At 41.1% G+C, this 24,446-nt stretch overlaps 1 protein-coding gene across 1 annotated transcript in view; it reads right to left on the bottom strand.

The window, feature by feature from the left end:
* Positions 1–10,043: 10,043 nt before the first annotated feature.
* vwc2 (von Willebrand factor C domain containing 2) overlaps positions 10,044–24,446 on the bottom strand; it is a gene marked incomplete at both ends in the record, with an annotated part of 31,107 nt that continues 16,704 nt past the window's right edge. The window contains one exon of the mRNA XM_079511899.1: positions 10,044–10,192. Coding sequence (XP_079368025.1) covers positions 10,044–10,192 — 149 coding nt within the window. The remainder of the gene's footprint in view (positions 10,193–24,446) is intronic.

Here is a 24,446-nt window from a genome sequence, read left to right as displayed (position 1 = left end):
TTACTATGAAACTCATGAGATGTTTATTGACTACTACTGCAACTTGCGTTTTGATAGCTGACACTCAAGAGATGTAGCCTACTGTACAGGAATAGAGCGTATGCGCATGCATAAAGTGAATGGCAAATCGAGTGGCAAAGTGACAGGCAAAGTGAGTTTAACATTGTTTAATGTCGTTTAATGCAATTAGATATGACTTTTCTGTTTGGATGCATGGGCCGTCAAGGCCAGAAAGTCGTTTTTATCCACTCAGTAGGCATTCCTGTATAACTTCCTGGTTTGATGATGATGTCACACGCATACGGCATACCCTGCCCTCTATAGGCTAAGGTTTAATCTGGTGAGTGTGCTTAGTACTAGAAAGTAGAAAGGGCTATATCTTGTGTTCAGTGGAGCAAAACAATATCAATGTCATATGTGCTTCAGTGCTCATTAATTAGTTTGCTTGGGCTGTTTAAAATGTCACATCAAATGTAAATATAGGCCTATAATATGTTACATACTGTACATACCGTGCATGTAACCCTTAAAGACTGGGCTACTACGATGTTTCATATTTTCCTTGATGGTGGCACTCTTATTAGTCTGTTTGCAATTGACGCAGGAGTGAATAATATGAAATGTGAATGTGTCATTGGTGATGATGGTGATGCTTGCTGATAGCTGATTCTTACTCAGGGAGGATGTAAACACCCCATGAGCAGTTAAAAGGGCTTTTAAAAATAGCCTAATTAGAATGATTCAGATAACGGAGTGGTGATTGTGCCTGACTCCCATGCAGTGCTTCTTCGCTAAATGTCTCGAATGACACTTAAAGAGATTTTTTTTTTAAAAAGTTGACATGTAGTTGAATTCAAATTATGCCTCTTGAATCTTCTGTTTTGCCTGAGTCTGCTGCTTGCAGAATAAAATAATAAATAAAACATAAAAATAAAACATAATTAATATCTATTGCATTAGGCCTATTTCTCTTATGAACCATTCACAGTGCATGCATATATTCAAAATATATTTGCAAAGAATAAGGTTGCATAGGTCCTGAGGTTGCATGATTGATTACATCTGCAGCACATTCATTATCCCCATATCACAATCCTTCTTATTGCTCCACGCTTTGTATTCCAATTATACCTTATTCCAGGCTTCTTCCGCTGTCGTAGGAATTTAAATACCCCCCACCAGCACACACGCACACACACACACACACACACACACACACACACACACACACACACACACACACACACACAGAAAGAAAACACAAACAGAAGTGTAGTATAGGGAAAAATAGTACAGGGAAAAATAGTACATATACACACACGTGCGCATGTGCACACGCACACACATACTACACACTCAACTTGATGGTATTTGTGGCATGCAGGAATACAGTAATATCGTTATTTCCATTGGAGGAGTCCTTGTTACAGAACACTCTGTTATTACTAGTCAGCTTGTCTCCCTGTCTCCTCAACAGTCTCAGAAATTATTTAAATCTCCCATGGTGCCGAGTAACACTACCGCAGCAGCCACTAATTTGAGCAGGCTGCTTTCATCTATGGAAAAAAAAAAGAAAGAAAGAAAACTGTTGCTCCGGCTCTAGCAGTTGTCGTTTGTCTTGTTGTTTTTGTTTTTGTTTTTGTTGTTGCTGCTACGTTTCAGTTGCCATTGTGGTGCGGCTGCTGCTGAGGGTCATCATTTGTTTTAGAACAAAGTCATAATTGCCGTGTTATGTCTGGAGAAAATATGGGCTGGTGCTCCTCCGGGCTGCATGGGGAATAATGTTTGTTCATCAGACATAGCTGGACGGAAAGCGAGGGTGACCCACGATGACACCGCGGGATCAAACCGGACTGGGTCAGGAGGTGACATTGCTGCTGGCAAAGAGAGCATATTGGATCATGTAAGCCCTGTGTGCAGCAGTGTGTAGAGCACACCAAAATGACACAGACAGGATTCTCTGACACGATGCAGGCACAGGCAGCATAGGCTATACACAGTAGAATCCTGAGTGATAATTTAACTGTTTCCATTTTGTTCACTGTCAGTGTCAATGAACACTGAGGACCTTTGGGGTGTGTGTTGGAAAAAGCCTCAAGATAATACAATGATAATACAGAGCAGATCTAGTTGATCATGGTGTCTCGTATCTATTGTCATTTCTTTGTGGATGTGTGAAGGCGAAATCCTTATCTTTTTTAGCGTCGTATCTAGATGTGGCTGGTTTGTTCGTATGCATGATGCATGATAGTGCAGTATTACAGTAGTGATGTTGTTTGCAAAGGGGCAAGAAATATAAGGAAACAAAACCAGCACTATGTAATATTCCTCTATGTATCCACCGCTTGGGTTACAGTATGTCCATATGTCTTGTATTAGTCATGAAAATGTATGGCTTTATTTATGGCCTATATTGCCCCAAGTCACAGCTCGTGGGCTGTATCCATCATACCGTAAAGTAAAGGGAGCAAATTGATTGCTGCCCGGTCGGTGCCCATGCATTAGCAGACAGGGCAGAGAGGGCAGATTTGGCTGAGGCAACACTCACGTTGCCATGCTTGTGTGCGGCCGGCACCCTCAACCATTTGGGACATTCCAAATGGAATGTGGAGATGAATATACTCCCATACAGTACATATAAGCACCAGGGGTAGCCATGATGTCCTGCTCGGAGAGTGGCCGAAGGCTTTATTTGCAGTGCTGCTTCCATGCTCTCGGCCGGTTGCTGCTGCATGCAGCTCTGTGGGTTGTCACACTCAGTTAACTCAGTGGAGTAATGAAAATGCTGCCGTACATTTTTCATGAGGGGAGGTGTGGGAGTAGAAAAACCCTCTGCTCTTTGTGATGCTTTTAATATTATGGAACTTTTCACACACACGCACCTCTAGGGCCACCATGATGCTGCATAGAGAGAGCATGATGTTTAACATTCCTCAAGGGAGAATCTGCATAATGCAAAGTCACTTTCAGTGATGGATATGTTGGCTGCGGCAGATATACGTAAATAATGCCATATTGAGGTAATGATGCCTGTCCAGTTTTGCAACGGCATAAGAGAAACCATGCAAATTAGACAGGTCATTACTGGAGAATACATGTACTGTAGTGTCACGTTAGTGCAAGTCACCTATCTGTGCTGCACATCGTTATAGTAATTAATGCATTCATTACTAATGTGGAGGACGATTAACTATGAAAGAGATGTATAACGATCAAATGATAAATGCAAGTGTACTGGTACATGAGACATTGTGTAAATAATGGAGTTAATCAACACATACAGTACCGCAAATTCATAAATATTGTCAAACTTTAAATAAGTTTATGATTTAAGTGTATATTATATAATATGAGTGTGAGGTATTTTTTAGTGTATTTAACAGTGGTGCAGAGGAGACCAATTCAGGGAGATGTGTGTCTGGGATTTGTATCTGTATGCAATAATACAGCTCTTATTTCCAATTACAAATAAGACGTTGCATTAAGCACAGAAACACACAGAGGGTAATGGACTTTCTCTGTTGCCCAGAGAAATAGTCTAGTCCCCCGGGACCTCTGTTTCCATTATTAAACCTTCACCACATTGCCACGCCAAGCTGTTTCCATTCCCTCTGACTAAAAGTGAAATTACCTGCTTTTGAAACTTAAATGTAGCAATGAAACTATCACCTCAGAGTGGCACACTACTTTCATGAATCTAGAGGTGCTGTCTAGCTCGGCAGGGGCCGTATTATGTTCTTGGATGGCCCCAGCTTTAAAAAGAAAAAAAAGATTGTGTCAAGTGTTGTTTGTATCGAAGTCTAATATTGCTGCAGTTTTCACCCACAACATCCCAGGGGGAACTACGACAAACCACTGGAGCCACTACTGTTTATACAGTTATGTTTGCTAATGGGATGCACTGTGCATTCTGACAGAGCTAGTTGATGAATCACAACAAAGAGGACCACAGAAAGTGGAAAATCCCCCAAGATGAATGTTGTGTTAACTTACAACACAAACACTTGGTATTCATCCAGGCTAAGACAAAAAAGCTGCATTCTTTACGATAAAGCAATCCACAATACCATCTGACTCTCTGACAGGGCGTTATGCAGATGTGTGCATCATAACAATGCTCTCCTCAACTGAACTCCTTTTGAAAATCATTGTGCAAGCAGGTCACAGCAGCGTTGCCTGCTTTATTTCCGCATGCATTCTGGCTGTCCCTCTATATCCTCCAAGTGTTATTATCGCTCACATATCTGGTTTAAAGCCGTCTGTGATGGATAGGGCTCGATTGGACCTACGGCACCCAATCCAGGTCCTGTTATTTAGGGAAATCGGGGAGATGTGTATTTCCCTTGTGTTCAGATCCTGTGTCTATTGTTTTCTGATGCTTATATAAGCTCCAAAGTTGGATACAATCTTGCAACACTCACTTGGAGCAATATCTCTCACTGTGGCTATACAATATATTCATTATTATAGTACTATGAGATGTATTTCCTAGAATGGGACGACACTGCAACAAGGCTGCCACCTTCATCTGGAGGCAAGACGATCGAGGCAGAGAGGTGAAATTGAAAATGTTGAGTGCCATCTTCCAGATGGCAGTGGAAATGCTGGATATATAATTCCAAATCTATAAAGGACCATTTCAGGCATCCTGACTCCCAGAAAGCTTGGCCACTCAATCACGAAGCGACTCACTTGGATTGATCAAGGGGCATCGTAATCACATATGAACGCTTACATGTGACACAGAGGCCGGTTCACACACAGGACTGTCAGGGGAATCAAAGCTAGATTTAATGGATTTGAATTGATGTGCTTAGAAATCATTTTTGAAGGTGGAAATAGAATTCTAAAAGCATTTTACTAATATTTAACAGATGTCGAGTGAAATTAATGTACAAGAAATTGGAATTCAGGCGGAATAAAGACAGCATCAAAGAATCAGAGGCTGGGGTCCGCCTTTGAGTTCGGAAAATGATGCAACTGACTGGGCTATCTGGGAATACCGAGTCTTACCGACTATGAAATAGTACTAATGAGGCTACTCGCTAAGCAGTCCCAAATTATGTATAAAACTTAAATGCATTTTCAGATAACATTTATTTGATCTGATCAAGCACAGAAATGTGAAGAAATGCAGTTTATATAATTATGAGACCATAATTAAGAGCTGTGGGATCTTTGAAGTTAAATATGTATTATGTTTAAAATTAAATGTGTTTAATGTAGGAAGCCCATCAAAGTAGTCTATTGCAGAACTGGTGGCATTTCTCAAGCTCTTGAAGCTAGTTCTGAATGTAGCAATGGATATTCAGAGATATGCTTCTTGGCGGCCTACAGAACCGTGTAAAGTATAGACAAGCAGGCAGGCATAGATATGTGCACACTCCACTTGATTTGAAGGCTTTCAAAAGCCTTGCAGAATCTTTGTTTAAATTACTTGTGACCTTGGCAAACACTTTCGCCTACCTAAAACTTTTCCCAGCAAATGTTTTATAGCATAAGCCAGTCAATGGCAAAGTCATGAACGTTACATATAGGTTAAACTGTTATATGGCCAACACTTAGGGCGACTGTGGCTCAAGAGGTAGAACAGGTCGTCCAATGATCCATAGGTCGGCGGTTCGAATCCCGGCTCCTCCTGGCTACATGTCGAAGTGTCCTTGGGCAAGACACTGAACCCCAAATTGCTCCCGATGTGCTGGTTGGTACCTTGCATGGCTTCCGCCGCAATCGGTGTATGAATGTGTGTGTGAATGGGTGAATGTAATGCACAATCTATGTAAAGCGCCTTGGATAAAGGCGCTATATAAATGCACCATTTACCATTTACTTTCACAACGTTTGATTGATTGGTTGATTCTAAGATGCAGGGTTTCGATTTTGCTGGGAAATCCATACAGTAGCCTACCTCTGCTTTTGATACCCCCACTGCGGTCATTCACCTAGCCTGTGGGGAAATGTCTTATCCCTGCTTCAGCTCAGGCTGAATTACAGGACCTTAACTTCTGGGAAATGTACTACGACTGTCTGAAATAGTTGATATTTACGTTTGATATCACAATTTAATGATTTAATTAAGAATGTAAGTTACCAACATTAACCCTTGCATGCCTATTACATCTAAACCCCATTACATGTGTTAATGAATCAGATAACATTTTTATTTTTCATTGTAGCAAGGGGAAAACAACAACAAAGTACAGTTTTGGCACAAAATTATATAATATCACAGTTTTAAGTTAAAATGGTATGGTTTAATTAAATGGTGGTCTTATCTTAAGTTCTTATTATAAAAGATAAGAGCTTATCTACATAGAGTAATAAGAAGTAAATTTTACTCAATATTATAAAAGATAAGAGCTTATCTACATAGAGTAATAAGAAGTTAATTTTACTCAAAGTAAGCAGTGGCTTAACATTCTTTACAAATCAAATACTGTATAATGAGATATATTTAGCTATACTGTATGCTCAGAAACGTACATTATAGAAGTCCACACACAGTCAGTGTATCTGTTAAGAAGATACAATAATAAAGCATAAACTGGGGGGGGGGGGGGGGGGGGGGGTCTCTACATAATAGATTGTACTAGGCTATACTATATACACATTGCCATTCTTACATAGTGACTATGGGGCTGACAGTCTGACTCCTGAAATGTCAGCTTTGGGGCTCTGTGGAGCCAAAAGCCCCACAAATTGATACCACACTTGGATACACTTGGAATAATTCGGTGCTATCATCTGGGCTTTCTATCTTAATGAGGGTAGAAAATGAGATTTCAGACATTCAATTATATAACGTTATAGGCCTACAGATTCTTTATACAGCGGATCACACCGCTAATATCCCCCCAGAGAGAGTGGTGCAGTAATTATGGTTTTAGGCAAATTAACTGAAATGCTGCAAGAGCCAACAACAGGTGAACCTGATTCTCTCTCTCACACACAAACACACACGCACGCACGCACGCACGCACGCCCACTGGGAAGCATTTGAATGCAAAAAGAGGCACCAGCTGCATTATTATATAAATGAAACTCATGATTACCATGCACTATAGTTAAAGCAGCTATATAAAATCTAAGTGGATCCAAATGAGCTAAGTTTTACAGAATGTCATAAGTAGTACAACATTAGTAGCTTACAGTAAAAGGACACGTATTGATTTAGGACAAAGGTTCTAATGCAGTGGAACTTTTTCTCCCCGAAAGCACTTTTGAATCAGTTGCATATAGAGTATAGCTGATTACTCATGTGTTAAGTTTTACAGCATGCTTGGCTCATCTATTTTAAGTCGTGCCAATAGCTCTGGAGAATACTTAAGATTTTTTTTTGTTATCTTTTTAAATAAATCCTCAAGTTGTGACGTGCATACGCTGATGGTGTCTTCGTGTCTCTTTTTATTAGGACTTGACCACAGTAATGGGAATTTCATAAACTCACAGGCTCCAATTTCAAATGACAGAGGTGGCTGATTGCCAGGGATGAATAATAAATTTCATCACTTAATATGAACACATCCAGTCTCACTGCAGCAGTGGCAAAACGCAGTGGCCAGAACAGGGCAGAGGCCTAATTGCATAGTTACAGTGGGTATGACTTAAAGCTAATCTCTTATGGGTTTCTTCAACAGCTGTCTCCAATTAACGGGCTGTCTTTGGAGGAACACCAATTTAGAAGCAGGTTACTGTCTGTGGGGATTTGATTTCAAAGTAAAACTGTAATTTAGTCTCCCTTCATGACATGTTGATATCATACTTCAATTTTAATCACTCCATTGTTCCATCCAATAGGCCTATACTATACACTTTGAATAGAAACTGATCGAAAAGCGAATAAAAATGTTAATTTAAATAAGACTTGGTCCATGCTCATTACTTTTCTGTACACAGCTTACAAAATTATACACTTAAGAGATCTTGTGGGAGAGAAGAGGATTGACAAGAGATGAAGAGACAGGAGGCTTATACCCTTCTTACAAATAAGAGTTCGGAGGAACACCATGCACATAAATGAGCAATAAGCAATTACCGGTATGTTCAGGGAAGAGGATGTAACAAATACCTACCTCTTGAGTGACTTGAGGGTGTGCATGGAGAATTATAGAATGTAGGAAGCTGCGGAAGCCACTATAGGAGAAGATAATAGGTATGGCAGGATTCTTCTGATCCCCTGCTGTTTGAGAGGGCCTGTCATGTAGAACGTACATGCGTTTAGGCTTATTTACCTCAATCCCAGTGGCTGCCTTGCAAGCACGTCTCACTGCTGGAGATGCAACACTGTTGTCTGGCAACCCCTAATCAGATAGTCTGTGTGGCCAATGGTCACATGTTGGGAACTATGGAATCAAGAGTGCAAAGCTGTTAATAATAAAATCACCCACCCTTTTATTTATATAAAAACGACACCCGTACCCTTTATTGGTTCCACCCCATTCATTCCCAGGGAGTTGCATTATTAATCATCATTTTTGATCTCCTGGTAGAGGGGCCAACTGGTTGTGTGTGTGGCTCAGCCATAAATGTTGATTTGTGATTCCTCACCATCAAATGCGCGATGATGAAAAATGCAATGCTCTGTGTTTTAACCGGCTAGATAGGGAGCCTATTATCTAAACTGATGTCTTCAAGTCAGATGACTTTTGCAGATACCATATATTCCAGGATATTGGAATCAAGTGTAATTGTAACACTAAAGTGTAGTCCTTATTAATTCAGTGGGGAAGAGAAAGAACACAGGGTTTCAGCATGGTGTCCTCAGGCAACTATGAAAATTCAGAGTTTTCACTGGTTGCTACTGTGATGCTCATTGCTACTGAATATTAATTTGCAGATTTGGATTATTATAGCCATTAAATGCCATCTTGTGCTCATGCAAACGACTAATGCAAAAATGTTAGCCGTAACTCTTGCATTATGTATAATATGTAAACTGTCTCCTTATCCAGGAACTGCAAATTAAAAAGCTCCATCTGTCTGAATCCACTTAATGTTCCCGTCTCAGAAGTGGATTTGTCAAACAGGCTCGATTCAAAAGTAACTCCATTTTGCTATGAAAATGGCAAGAAAATGACACTGAAGCAAGCAATACTGAGTGCAGTCAAACTACTTAATGTCAATCTACTACAGTATAGTACTTTGAATAAAACTGTAAGCAATTTATTCTGGGTCAGTTGATTGAGAAGCACCGATTTCATTGACAACATCAAGTTCTCTCAACAGAATGGGGTTAAAAGTTCTGTACCTTTAGAGCATTTACAGAGCACAGGTCGGTATTTATGTCAAACAGGAACGCACAGTACAAAGAGCAATGCAAATTACAAAAATCACTTTCAAATAAATGCACATTAGAACATACAGAAGAACACACAGAAATGGACGAACAGTCTAACAACACCTGGGTTGCCCTTCTTCCTTTAAAAGCTCTTATTTGTGAGGCTTTTCCTCTCTCCCCTTTTTCTGTTCTTGAAACACTTCTACACAGTAAATTGTATTGATTTGAAAAACGGACAGTACAAGTCTAGTCTGCACTTTGGTGGTTGAGGGACTGGTGTCAAAAAATGTGGTGACACCACGTTGAGATGTCACCCTCCAAAGACTGCTCCAGGTAATCTACAGTATACATTCTGTTATATTTGACCTGCGGTCTATTACATAGTTTTATTAAAATACAGTGCCTAGAAAAAATATTTTTTTCCCCTACTAGTTTAGAGTTAATCTCTTATACGCATTTATATATTTGTTCATTTATATATATTCATAAATAATTTCATACATAGATAAATAGATATTCTGCATGTAGGATTACAAATCTTCATAAAAGCTTTGTTCATTAATACAGAAGTGATTATAAATGCTGAGATGGTTGTGGGGTTTGTGGGGGTGGGTGGGGGGGGGGGGTGTCTGACCCTGTTGTCCGGTGGACTGTACAGTACGTGAAGGTCGGAGAGCTGGACGACGTGCCGAGAGCTGGGCGACGTGCCGATTGGTGGCGGCCATCGCGTGGTCAGTCAGCAAAGCAAGCGCACACTTGTCTCTAGCTAGTGCTGGCAGTCATTCTTGCTGCAGGTGGCCTGTCGCTCGATCTGCCAGGTGCCCTCCTCGTATGTGCAGTAGCAGATCGTACAGTCGTCAACCTTCACCTCTCGCCCGGCGGGGATCACTGCCGTGTCTGCGTAGCAGTTCGGCCCTGCGCGAAAAGGCAAAGGAAACAGTCATGTTATGCTTCAAAAACGAATGCCACTGACAAGATCTGGCAATGGGGGGGTTTTTTTTATGGCTTTCGCCTTTATTTTATTTTTTATTTTTATGGAGGGACAGACAGTAGGCTGACAGGAAATGGGGAGAGAGATGGGGGGAAGACATGCAGTAAAGGCCGTCGGGATCGGGAGTCGAACCCGCGGCACACTGCCAGACTGGATTACCAGCCAAGGTGCCTGCACTAAGCCGCACGGCCCAGGCCAAGATCTGGCAATGTTTATGGAATAATTCTGGTTCGGGAATAATGTTCCCCTTTGTGCTTTTGGGGTGAGAAGGTAGGTTATTGTGTTTGTATCTATAGGACATCCATCTTGAAGTACTCAACTTGCTCAGGGTCTGTGGGACTAATATAGATTTATTGTGATGCACTTTGGGAACAATTCTATACCAAAGAAAAATCCTATACCAGACTCCCCTGTACAGCAAGAAAAAGTAGTATATACTATTTTAGAAAATACACAGTTAAAATAAATCTGTTGCTACAAAATGCCACCAAATCACAGACATTGTGATACTGAAACCATGTTCTTTATAGAATCCATTACTATGAAACTCTTTCTGTTTCTGTCCTTTTTTATTAAAGACTGCGCCTGAAGAAAAACAGAGTTTCTGGATAAATAGCACTTGAACCAATGTACCCATACTGTTGTTCTATTCTGCTAGCTCAATAATTAATTTATTTGCGTGGAACACAAAAAGCAGCGAAGGCTGGTTTTGAACTTCAGCTGACTCCTCACACTGCTCTGTCATAAAGTATTTGTGACATCTGTTTGTAAACAAAGAATCAACAAAGGAAACAAGCTAAAACGTAAAGGATTCCCATGGCATGTTGGTGCACTTCAGACAGCGACAAACATCAGACAAAGAGTATGAATGGAAGAGACAGCCCCATTTGTTGACCTTCAATTCATTGTCTTTCAATTGCCTCACAAAGTAATTTTTTTAACAAGCAATACACTAGACACATTAAACCCTATATACTTAGTTGACTTAGGGCCCCCCTAAGTGAAGGCTGTGTGTGTGTTGTGTGTGTGTGTGTGTGTGTGTGTGTGTGTGTGTGTGTGTGTGTGTGTGTGTGTGTGTGTGTGCGCGCGTGTGTGTGTGCGTGTGTGTGTGTGTGTGTGTAAGAGTAGACAGAGAGAGAGAATCAGGTTCACCTGTTGTTGGCTCTTGCAGTGTTTCAGTTCATTTGTGTGTGTGTGTGTTTGGGGCACTTACTACTGTATTGTAGGCCTATGTTGAGGTATAGCATGCTGGGGCAAAGTTTTGGGGCAAAGTTCATATTTTAAATAATAATTGAGCAAAAAGAACAAAAAAACTTTCTGAAGTTTCATCAAAACTATGAATTGTTCGAAATTGAGAGATTCTGAGCCGAATTGAAATAGTCTATTCCTCTGAGCATTTGGTATTAGTCAATAATTATTCTGGTTAGCCATATGGTATAAATATGGTATACATATTTAAATATAAAAAAACAATTAATATATAGGCCTATATATATTATTATTTCTTCTTCTTTTTTTTAAGTTTAATGCCCCACATATTCCTGAAGCCACCATTTTCTAAAGTAAAATTGTTAAAGCCCCCCTTTTAAAGTAAAAATCACACCCGTGTGAACTGAGTGGTGTAAGGTTTTATATAGCATGATCAGCTGTGGTCTGACGTAATGTCTGACGTAATGAAATCACACCCGGATGTGATTTCAAAACTGGCTGTTTTTGCGCAGAGAAAATGACCACGGTTGCTACGGTCATCCAGTTCACCCGGGTGTGATTTAATTACGTCAGAAATTATTTTGAACATAGCAACCATGCTCATTTTTTTCTGCACACAAAAGCCAGTTGTAGGAGTGGTTTACACCACTCAATTACACCACTCAAAAATAGTTAAGTAGGAGAGATTTTAAAAAGGAGAGGAGGGCATTTGCATTTCTTCCACCATAGTAAATGCTGCCTTCGTGGTCTGGCATAATGCATGCTCCACTTGGGGGTTTATAATAGGAAATTAGGAATCTTAACCCATTTAGGCCGGACGTCGAAATAAAGAAAAAAATAGCAGATCTACAAGTTCATAGCACGCTACTCGGTGGCGCGCTATGAGCTTGTAGATCTGCTATATTTCAATAGCTAAAGTATAACAGTTAAAACACCAAAAGGGGTTCCCGCCTTAACAGCGGGGCAGTTTTGCAGGCAGGTAAAGCTTTAATGCAGAGACGTGCACACATAGATATCAAAGGGGGCTCCAGTCCCTGCCCTTTTACCCGTCTGTAAAACAACTGCCCTCTCCAGACACACATCATGGCATGCGCAATGAAGCGGAGGCACCGGTCAAAAATGGGTGTACCCAATAAGTAAAGGTACCTCAAATCTGTACATGACTACAGTACTTGAGTAAATGTACTTTCCACCACTGGTGATTATACAGCATTGTTAAGGACCTTGCAGGTCAGCTGTCTCTCCCCGTTCTGTCTCTTTCATTGGATGGGATATTCAATTCATGGTTGAGTTATACCTGCACCAGGCCTGGCACATTTAATGCAGCTGCTGAGATTTCTCCCTGTGCCTGCCTTTGCATATTGGTTGGGTTATTAAAGACCTCCATTTCTCGACCGCTTTCAGCAGGTTAATAGAAATACTCTGACGTCATGGATCATAATGTGTCTCTGATTCCCTCCATTTCTTTAATTCTTATGAACTTTCTCAGGACACATACTATTTTATAGTTTTGCCAAATCTTTAAATATACTGTAAGTACTATAATTCATAAAAACATAACATCAATAATAATGGCAAATATATACAATTTGTAACAAAATTATGTAAAAACCTAGCACCTAGCAAATCCAAGACATCTCCATATATGGGCACAAAAGACGCAGAAATACAGGTTGGATCGGCAGTGCAACGTAGGTGTGAAAACCAACCCCCCTCAGGTCCCCCCCCCCCCTCAGGTCCGCCACTGCTGGTCTGCTCCAGGTGCCACATTTACTTTGGTACTAACGTTTGTACATTTCAAGCTCAAAAACGCCCACCTCCCACACCACATGACATACCCCCCACCCTGTCATACTTTGACTAAAAAATTAAAAATAAAAAAAATTATCTACATTGATGCATTGTGAGCTTTTCCTTCTTTTCAAAATCTTTTTATTTCCGTTTTATAACAGTATGGGTGTCAAGTCACAGGTTCATAGAAAAAATAAAATATCAGATTTTAGTATCAGTGACTGAGGTAAACAAACGTAGCCTACTGTATGAATCACAGAGATCGTGGGCAGACATAATGAAAAGACTGTTATTGTGCAAAACATGCCCCTTCAAGACAAAAGAAAAACATTTTCTCCCCTTCAAGTCCCAATTTAGTATAGCCAATTCCCAATTCCACAGCCTCTCTACAAGTACTCCATCTCTGCTAACCCCCACAATCAGTCGCATTGTGAGCTTTTGTGCAAATTCAGATCATGTGTAAACTCCAACCACTGAGGAGAAGGGGGCAATGTCGTTATGAGGAGAGTGTAGTGTTGCCCAATGTCTGATGGCATCTCTCTATCTGACACTTATACTGTATATGTGACCAGATTTGACTGAGAGCCTGCCATAGCGCAAATTCCAGCTTTTTACCAGAGGAGAAAAGCTTTTTTCAAAATGAGTTCATAGCACAGGCAGACTCTTCACATACTACTAGACTAGAGCATGTCTGAAATAAGTGTCAGAGCTGAAATTGACATGTAAATATGAAATAAATGCTTAAACATGCAGCTAGGTGTAATGTTAGAGTCCACAGAAGTGAACCTTTCAAGCCTGTTTTCTCAACTCGCTGTTTCTCTGCAAGACATTACTCTATAAGCCATATCTACAAAACTGGTGGGTCAAACTGAACAACCAATATGTCAATTTGAAGCTATGATTCCCTGCTTTCATATGAATGAAAATGAAAATTCAAAACAATGGCAGTCCCTCAGTGAAATTTGGTCACACATATAACGGGTGTGGCGGGTGTGACGGACCCTCCATTCACTTACAGTACGCCCGTCCCTTTATATTGGCGTCCTCAAACTGCGTCCTCACTTTTTTGTCCTCACTTTTTTGTCCTCACTTTTGACCACTACTAAAATTATTGGTTAAGAAGATATATACGAAATTGCCACTGGTACAGCCAGTGGCGAATATATCGATGGTGCAACCGGTGCAACGCACCGGGGCCCAGCGCCCCCAAGGGGTCCACGAAGGGGGAAGAAGAAGAAGGAAAAAAAGAGTCGGAGTCAGGACGACGGTGAAAGCCTGGTTTCAGAGGCTACTCTACTACTAGTCGCAGGAAGAGTACACCAAGGATTCGTCAGTGATGTCACTGACTGACTGGTTTATAAACAGCTTCAAGTCCATACCACGTCCGTGTTGCATAACAGTGACATCACTGTCCACTATCTTTACCACAGCCTTGTTTCAACGCGTGTGTTACTGTGTTCATTCAGCTGTCAGCAGCACAACAACAAAGCTCATATCAGCTGTAGCCTATTTTGTCATGCTCCGTCACGCTAATGAAACACTAGAATGGATTATTATGTCATGTCAGCACTATCAGAAGATGTAACCCAGGTAAAGTAATCTGTCACTCTGCAAGTTTAACTAAAACATTTTCCATCTGTCCAAAGTAATTTCTGATAGCTTGCAGGCTGCAGCCCTGCACTTAGACAGACATTATACACACAGATTGATTGAAAGTGAAACACACAAATTGATGTAAACATTCATACAGATTGATTGAAAATTTTACTAACAGAGCGTCTTTGAACAGTTCAAAGACGCGCTTGGTACAATGAAACGAGATGCACCGCATCACATCGCACGCATTTTTTAGGGGGTCTAAACAAAATATTTGCACCGGGGCCTATTGCCAGGTCCATTCGCCACTGCAGGGTACAGCAGAACTTTGGTACACACTACATGGCAGTACTTGCACTAACTTTTGGTACTTTCTCCACTTTGGCATGGTTACTTACTTACTAATGTTATGTTCTGACCATCCACTGCAACTAGCAGTAACATGGGAGTTAAGACCATGCATGGTGGACTAAAACTTCACCACAGATAGCTGGATATCAGCAAAGCTGTTCATATGCCCTCACTTGTAAACAACTGTTTAACCCATTTAGACCTGAGGACGATTCTACAAATGTCTTCTAAATCCTGACAGTTTTCTGAAACCCCCCCATGTTTCTATGTCAGTGGTTCTCAAACATTTTCATGTCAAGGACCCCCAACAATATATGTAATTGGCCGCCGACCCCCATCTGAAAATATGTTGTTCCAGGGACACTACAGAGGCAAGGCTTTGAAAGAATATATATTCAAAGATTTGCGCCACATTTTCCCATTTAGGGCTCGCGGTGCCGTGCTAGGAGCTTGTAGATCTGCTATTTTTCAATAGCTAAAAGTATAACATAATGCTTAAAACACCAAAAGGGGTTCCCGCCCAAAGGAATATGTGTTAACACGAGGCCCGCCAGGAACATAGGAATATTAACACGTAGAATCTTGTAGCCTGCCACAAACGGAAAAGCCGTTTTAACAGCGATGTATTCATTAATGCATGTTTTAATACGATCGTATCGAAATCTACCGTCCGTTAGCTTTGTTATGCTTCTGACCCAATGGGCGCGGCCATTTTGAAAATGCGCGCGCATCCACTTACATTGCCGGCTCTGTTTTCAGACGGCGTTATCTCACAGAAGCGACATTGCAGGGGTCGCTTTGTCCCAGACAAGCGTTTTCAACGGCCTGTAGCAGGCGATGTGATACTCGCGGTCCACTTTTTCCACCACCGACCGAGAGAACAATCACCAGCTTCGTCAACACACACGGAATGGTTTCATAGTAAAATGCGATACGGATATTTGGCTCTTCAAAGTAAGTGTCACGCGTGATTAAACCATGGCAATACGCAATCGAGGGATTAATTAATGGCGGCAGGAATTGTGTTTTAATTGTCTCATTTTAATTGATTCCATTCTATTTGACACATTCATTCTATCAAAACAACCATCCAACCAAGGTTAGATTTCCACTTATCTCTGCACTGGTCGGATAGCCCTGATATTGGACAAGTACACACCTTGCCCAAGGCTGCTTTTCTCCATACAGTGTGTATGTGTACTGTAACTACAAATGTGGAATGTGCAGAAATGCATTTGTGCAAGAAAAACAAAAACAAATAAAGCACTGCTTTAATGAAGTCTCCAATCACGCTTAGTTTAGGAGCCGGTATACAGCATTTCCCTCTGGGTCAATAAAGGTCTATCTATCTTGCTATAGGTAAATACGCTACCTAATGAAAAATGTTGTTTAAGTTAGTCTCAAGTGCCACCAAACCATGCTAGAATTAGATTCATCAAGCACTTGCATGGGCAGACCAATTGGAATGCTTCCTTGCAGATAATAATGCTTTAGGCAAGTATCTGTCATACAATATTCATTATAATAATTAATACTACTACAATCCTACTATCCTATCCTACTACGCTACTATCTTTCATTTAAATCCTATCATACTATTAAATCCTAGTATATCCGATATCTCTTGTCGGTCAGTGATTTTCAAAGTTTTTCTTGTCAAGGACCCCCAAATTGATATATATTTGGCCTCGGACCCCCTTTGAGAGACACTGCTCTAGGTCATCCTCGGAAGAGCCCTTCAGAAGCATCTCCCGTCATCTCAATCCTCCATTATACTGTATGTATATCTGGCGATACATCACTGAGGATACGTCCCAGTTGCATCCATGCAATGTATTTTCGTTCTGAGGTATTCTATTTATAGTGACTCATAGCCATAGGAATAGACTATGTGACAACCAGGTATAGTCTGGTGACCACCGGAGAGACGGGTGACAGCCAGAATGTAGACGGCACCCCGGGAGCATTCTCCTGGCTGTTATGATTCTCCTGGCTGCTATCTTTTCATTCACCCTGTCCCTCAGTAGCCCCCTATACTTGTTGGTATGTTTGTAATGGTCATTGGCATACAGGGAGCAACAGGCCGGAACGCCATTCCGGTAAAAGACACAGTGGCGGAACGCCGTTCTGTTAAGAAAAGGGGGCGGCGGCTGTCAGAATCTGTTAAATAACCTGCCACCTACACAAGTGTTAGTTGAGTTATTTGTTATGCTTCTGAATTGTTCCTGTTTCAGGAACTTTGGTAGAGCAGAACTTTGGTACACGTACACAGTACACACTACATGGCTGCACTACTTTTGGTATCTTTTGGTACTTTCCCCACTTTGTCATGGTTACTAATATAATGTAATGTTATGTTCTGACCTGCAACTATAGCAGTAACATGGGAGTTAATACATGGAGAGAATACCACCACTCTCGCGATGCGCGGCGAACCAGACCCATAGTCATAACTATGGGCTCAGTTCACTTTGCAGTTGGAGATCCGGTTTAGACCAGATACGGAAACAGCTTTTCTCCATGCATATGGTGTGTGCAAAATATTGCCGGATACAGTAGGCGGGCTACGACGAATTATGTTCGTTTAGGTTTATGCTTTCTGAAATTACGTCATAGACCAGCCAAATCTATGGACTTTTAATGTTTGCTTAGAGCCTAATTTTAAATTCCCTGTCCCCAGCCAAGTCTATGGACGTTAATGTTTGTTTAGGGTGGTTATGATGTAAGTTTTTGCCAGCCAAGTCAGACTAATGACAACGTACCTCACTTCACACAAGTGTAATTTTTCATTCAGAACAACAAAGCATGGATCGCAGCTTTAAGCTGTTACCATTCTTCAAGTCTCAAGTCTGCCCATAGTTTGGGGGTCACTTCCCTGGTTATGGACTAGTTTCCAATAGTTTGCCAATGTCATATATAGTGTATACATATACATACAGTCAACAGTATGATAGTAGATAGTATGATAGTAACGCTTGCTTTGGCATAATTATGCCGAAGCTCATACGTAACATACAAAAATGTAGGCTTCTTCTGTACAACATGTACTATTGGCCTATACTGCCTTCTAGGTGGGATTTTGTGGTTATTGTACAGTACAATTCCATCCATCTTCCACAACTGGGAAAAAAAACGGAGCCTACTATAAATCATCCATTATCGCTTCGCTTCAGCAGCACATGCAAATATAAACACTGCATCAATTGCTGCCATGGCATCAGGTATCGCATAACAATGGCTGGGCTTTTCGTAGGCTAACAAGGTCTTGAGCCACACTATTGTGCGAATGTGCGCTGGAATGAAGACGCTGATAGATGGGGAGTCTTTCCACATGTATGCAGCCTCAACATTTTCATTGGACAGAGAGGTAGCTAGCCGAAGGAGTGCCCTGGTACATCAATCAATGTGAACAGTTTGCAGAGGCCTGTCAAAATGTCAGCCCTCACGCATTTATAAGCCTTCAGATGAAACATGCACGTTGCCTTATCTGAATAACAACCTGGACCATGCACTGTCACTGATTCATCATCATTAACAGCATTTAGCAAACTGCCTCAAATAAAATACACATTACACCAGGGGCATGCCATGAGACTTAATGGGTAATTGTATGTTTTATTATTGTGTGTGTGTGTGTGTGTGTGTGTGTGTGTGTGTGTGTGTGTGTGTGTGTGTGTGTGTGTGTGTGTGGGGTGTTTCCTCACAACACGGATTAAACAGAAGCCCGTCAACCAGTCAGTCATATTGGCATGGAGCTCATCTCTGCTAATTTATGCATGGATTCATCACTGCGGTGCTTATGCTTACCCATTGCCATGCACCCTATTATTCTGCTTATCATTTGAACGCCCACCTATTCGTTCAATATACAACAACTCTCCCCAACCTCTCTCTCTCTCTCTTTCTCTGTTGTAGCAGTCCCCCCGCCGCCCCCCATCCCCCTCCCCCAAGACACATTAGCCTGTAGAGAGGATGTGTTAATATTGGCACGGGGGTGACAAATGGACTGTCCATGTGTCTGAGCGGTCGGACCCAAGCTGTCATGCGAGCTGCATGTGAGTCGTTGGCATGGGCAACGGCGTGAAGGAGAATACCATTAGCACCTGTGGCTCTTGGCTTGGCATTAAAGCCAGAGTTATACTTTGTTGCGCGTGGTGTCGCATACAGAACACACCATGAGCCCACAGCGTGTCGCAGCGCAGCGTGTTGTGAGCTTGTAGATTGGCTTTTTTCAGTGTGCGACACTGGCAGGCAACTAAGTATAAATCACCGGATACCGGAGAACTCGCCAGTTTGCCAAGTCGCCGCGGCGAAGATTCTTCATCAATCATCGTTATGCTAACATGCTGTCTTCATCAGTGTAGTATGTCAAACTCACAGGTGTTATAGTTCATTTCCAAAGTGATCAAATTATTTTGTGCAATTAAATGGTCAGTTAGATGATGAGACAAAGGTGAGTATGTGAATACCAATGATAAGTACTAGGCCTATACCAAGCTACCATTTCAGGATATTGTTTACTAATGAATTACATTGTTTCGGTACTTTGGTGTTTAAACGTTTAGCATTCCTACTTTCTCTAGTGTTAACTCTAAACAACTACCTGTATCCTCTCTCTCTCTCTCAATTCAATTCAATTTAAATGAAAGTGAAGTAAAACAAAAATGCACTAAAACACGGCAAGTCGAAAAAAAGCTGGCGAGTTCTCCGGTACCAAAACACCCATCACATTGCACACAAGACAAGAAGAGAGCAGAGGCACTTCTCAGTCATCATGCACGCTCCCACTAATGCAGTCATCCCAACTCGCCTTTTAGAGCTTTTTGTCCAACGTAATGGGAACTGAAGAATAATACACACGGCTTGTCTTAATGCAGTTCTTTGGTCAAATATGCATTATAAATGACCAGAAAGATAACCTGATCCAGTGGAGATGGTAAGTGGGAGTGCTTTTGAGTGGCAAAACTACAGAGTACAGGGAGCAGAGATTTTCTGGCTGTATGAATAATTCCATTCTTAAATGTTGCACCCTTATATGATACTGACATGCATATAGGTGTGTGCGTGCGTGCGTGCGTGCGTGCGTGCGTGCGTGCGTGCGTGCGTGCGTGCGTGCGTGCGTGCGTTTTCAGCATTGCTAAAGCTAGATTCTCACCATCTCCCCTTAAAACCCCAGCTGCATACAAGGTGAATAAGATGTCCTTCTGAGTCTGCAGAGCTAGGATCAGCAAGGATCGCCTTTTTTAAGACACCATATTTCATTAGATCCTCAGTGGGGCATATAGTGCTGCTGCCCTGATGCCACATTTCCTAAGAGGTGTTCACGTTTGTTGTTAGACCATATTGTCATTAAACCCTATTGTTAAATCCATTCTAGCATTTGTGAGGTTCTCATAATCTCAGCTCTGTCGTCACATCTCTGCTATTCACACCCTTATGCTTTTGAACACTCAAAATATTGATATATAGACGTGCTTCAAAACATCACAGTTACAAATGAATGTTGATTGTGCAGTGATTGTGCAGATACTGATAGAAAGGAAGTATAGTCAAAGGCCTATTGAACCTCAGCCATTGAGCCAGAATTGGGTGAGAGACAATTTCTCCTCTGTCATCAAAATGGATTTGAAGGTTGCTTTAAATCAATAGACCAAAAAAAAAACAGCCACAAAATCTCAATAAATTTCCTTTCACATTAGGATGATGTATAATATGCTCTTAAAAAACATAACCACATCTCAAAAGATCCATCCATCCATCCACACGCTCGCGCGCGCGCGCACACACACACACACACACACACACACACACACACACACACACACACACACACACACACACACACACACACACACACACACACACACACACACACACACACACACACACACACACACAGCAGTAATATCTTACTACATTTAAATAATTGTCTATGCTATATGCTGTCAACCAGGCTACACCAGGTGTTAAGCTGGAGTGTCTTATTTGGCTACAGTTCAGGCTGTTTGCATCACAAGGCCCTCAGATTAGCGGTGACCCTAATGTGTGACTCTGAGTGCTACTTGTTTCCCTGTGCGTTGCCAAGGCGATAGCCTACGAGAGACAGGGTCGAGGAGGGGGGGCCACCTTCCCTCCCTCTGAGGTGCAAGAGGAAACCACTCCTGAATTGATTTTTTTTTCTCCTCCCAACCCAATCTTCAGGAAACAGATGTTATGAAAGAAGTGAAAGATTTATTCCTCGCACGTGTCTTGAAGATAAATGTCATGTAACTGAATCCTTAAGTTGTTCAGAGAAAAGTGACATGATGAAAAAGGATGATGAAATGATGAAATATTTAGGGGGTATTGTATGGCCTACAGAAAAGAAACATAGCATAATACAATAAATACGGATAATCTTTACGCGGGAAATCTCTGCCTGTGTGTCTGTAGTTCAAGTATCTTAAGAACTGTCCGTATGACCGACTTCAAACGACTTGCTGCACACTACCCTTCCTCTCTGCCTGACCTACTTGTTGTTAACTAGTTGTACGAACGCTTGTTTTCTATTGTTGTATTGTTTATTGGATCTTGTTTAGTCGATACACTTAATTGTTTTAGCTCATGCTCATTTGATTTAGCTATTTTGTCTCATCTGTTTAAGGAAATAGGTAGCTGATATATTGCACTTTTACCTTAGCACTAGGTATACTCTTGGTTGCTTGTTTTTGCAGAAAAGGCACTAAAGACTTCTGGTGATTAGTAGTTTTTGTTCCCTACCTATGTTGAATACACTTATTGTAAGTCGCTTTGGATAAAAGCGTCTGCTAAATGACTGTAATGTAATGTAATGTAATGTTACCGATGACCCAAAGGACTACCGTGTCCGGCATTGTAATAATAATAATCATAATAATATGTATGTTGGACTAGGCACTAGGGCTTTAACCAACTAGTCGACTATTCAACTAGTCGACTAGTAAATACACTAGTCGACCTTGTTGGTACTAGTTGACTAGTTGATAAGTTGATATTTTTTTTACTTTTAACATCTTACTAAACTGGGATGACCAGATCCTATGCATGTCATTGCAGGCTGACCAGGCCATACCCTTCCCTTTTTTAACATAATAGGTAGCTAAACAACTAGTCGACTAGTAAACTAGGCAACTAGTCAACTAGTCAAAATAACTAGAAGTGAATGCCCTATGTTGGACCCTATGAATCAATTTCCATGGTCCAAGATATCATTTTGGCTATTTTGTGTAGGTGAACAATATTTCTGCAGTATGGGTCAAGAGGACATTTCATCATCAGACATGTATATTGCCCATATTTTACATAATATATGAATCATCCCGTGTGGACGTGAGCAGTGGTAGAAACCAAGCTTAAAACGGGAATGAAAGCATTTAAATGCAACATATTACACTGATTTACGTTAACCCATTTAGATCTGAGGACGCATCTGTGTCAACTTTTGATTTGATTTTAACCACTTTAACCATTATTTTAAACTGTATAGCTGTCGGAAAAATCGTCATAATGTGGCACAAATCTCGTAATATATATTATATATTCGTTCACAGTGAATGTTTTAACTCATATCTGAATTCCCCTGGAACTAAATATTTTGAGATTGAGGTCGGCGGCGTAAATACAGATAATTCCCAGAGGGGTCCTTGACATGAAATAGTTTGAGCACCACTGACCACATAATAGAAACAGAGATCTTTTCAGAAAACTGTCAGGATTTAGAGGAGATTTTGTACTAGAATTTGATCTCAGGTCTAAACGGGTTAATGAGCAAAAAAAAGAAGAAGATGAGAACCTGTTTTCATTTCACACAGCTATTCACACAGCTGTTCTTTGATATTCATGAACAACTGTCTGGGGTGGATGTAGCGATCGCTCCTCACTTTCATCTTTCTCCCCTGGCTCTTCCTCGAGTGTCTGCTCGCGCACGGCCCCGACAACATGTGTGAAACCGGGTGCTCCGCCATGAGCGCTAATTTAGCAAGCCTGGATGGGAAAAAAGGCCTGCGATAATGACCGTACATAATTGATGAACTTATCAAACTCCATAACTCCGGAATAGTGCAATATGCTTTATAGTGATATTGTGAAATCACGAAACAGAGACGCACTGTTAATTGTGGGGCAGTGTTGTTTTTGGCAGCACATTTCTATTTTAGTTTTAATCATAGTCTCTTGAATAGTTTTCAACGCATCGCAGCGCGACGGGTTGTGAGATTGTAGAACTGCTATTTTCAGCATGCAACCTAGCATAAAACTGGATCTCTTGTCCGCTAGTCCCTCCTTAACATTTTAGTCTAGTTTTTATTTGTTGACGAAATTGTCAGTATATTTAGTCTTAGTTTTAGTCATCATAGATTCGTTTTTACTTAGTTTCCATTTAGTTCAGTCAGTGAAAAAAGGTAGTCGACGAACGTTTTTCGTCTTAGTTTTAGTCGACGAAAACAACACTGTTGTGGGGGGCTGATTTATACTACAAAAATCACACCCATGTGAAGTGAGGGGCGCTCTTATCATCGTACATCATCATGACGTAACATGTCGATTTGCTCGTCCACATATGACGTAAATGGGAATTTGGAATTTGTGGAGTTTGTGTAAGACAAAAATCTATTCTACACAAATAGCTGAATAGCGCCCCTCAAAAATGTCAAGAGTTTAGGCTGAAATACATGCTGCATTGCGAGACGTGTGTCAGCTGGAAAATGGTCACTTTTGTGATGCAGTCGTGTAATAAAGTATGAATTAGGTTTATAGATGAGATAACGCTAAGAGCACCAACCAAACTTATTCTATTATCTTGAACACTTAAAGTGTCTATTGATTTGAGCTTGGCTGATATGATAAGCCCCCCGAATAAACTCCATGATAGAATCTCATCTCTCCTTCCATTTCTACCTCGCGGGTAGCCATTAGCAACAAGGGGAGGCTGTGGCGACTTTGATGTCACACTTCAGATGCATCAGAGTTCTCTAGAGGTCTTAACATCTGTCTGCCCTTCGCACAGCATCTGTAGGCAAGTCAGACAAACAACAATATTACATGCAAAACTCCTCTGCATTTATGTGAGAAAATCCATAGTCCATCACAGAACTGCAGCTATTAACATCGATGTGCTGTCCAGTATTGATAGGTGAACGAACGCCCCGCGGTGATGTGGCGGATTCTGACACTTTGAGTCATCAATGTATGCATGTCACTCCCACAGCTTGAGTT

This window comes from Electrona antarctica (genome assembly GCF_951216825.1).
Source record: "Electrona antarctica genome assembly, chromosome: 10".
Classification (NCBI taxonomy): Eukaryota; Metazoa; Chordata; class Actinopteri; order Myctophiformes; family Myctophidae; genus Electrona; species Electrona antarctica.
Note: the sequence above shows the minus strand (reverse complement) of the source record. Positions and strands in the feature narration are given on the sequence as shown.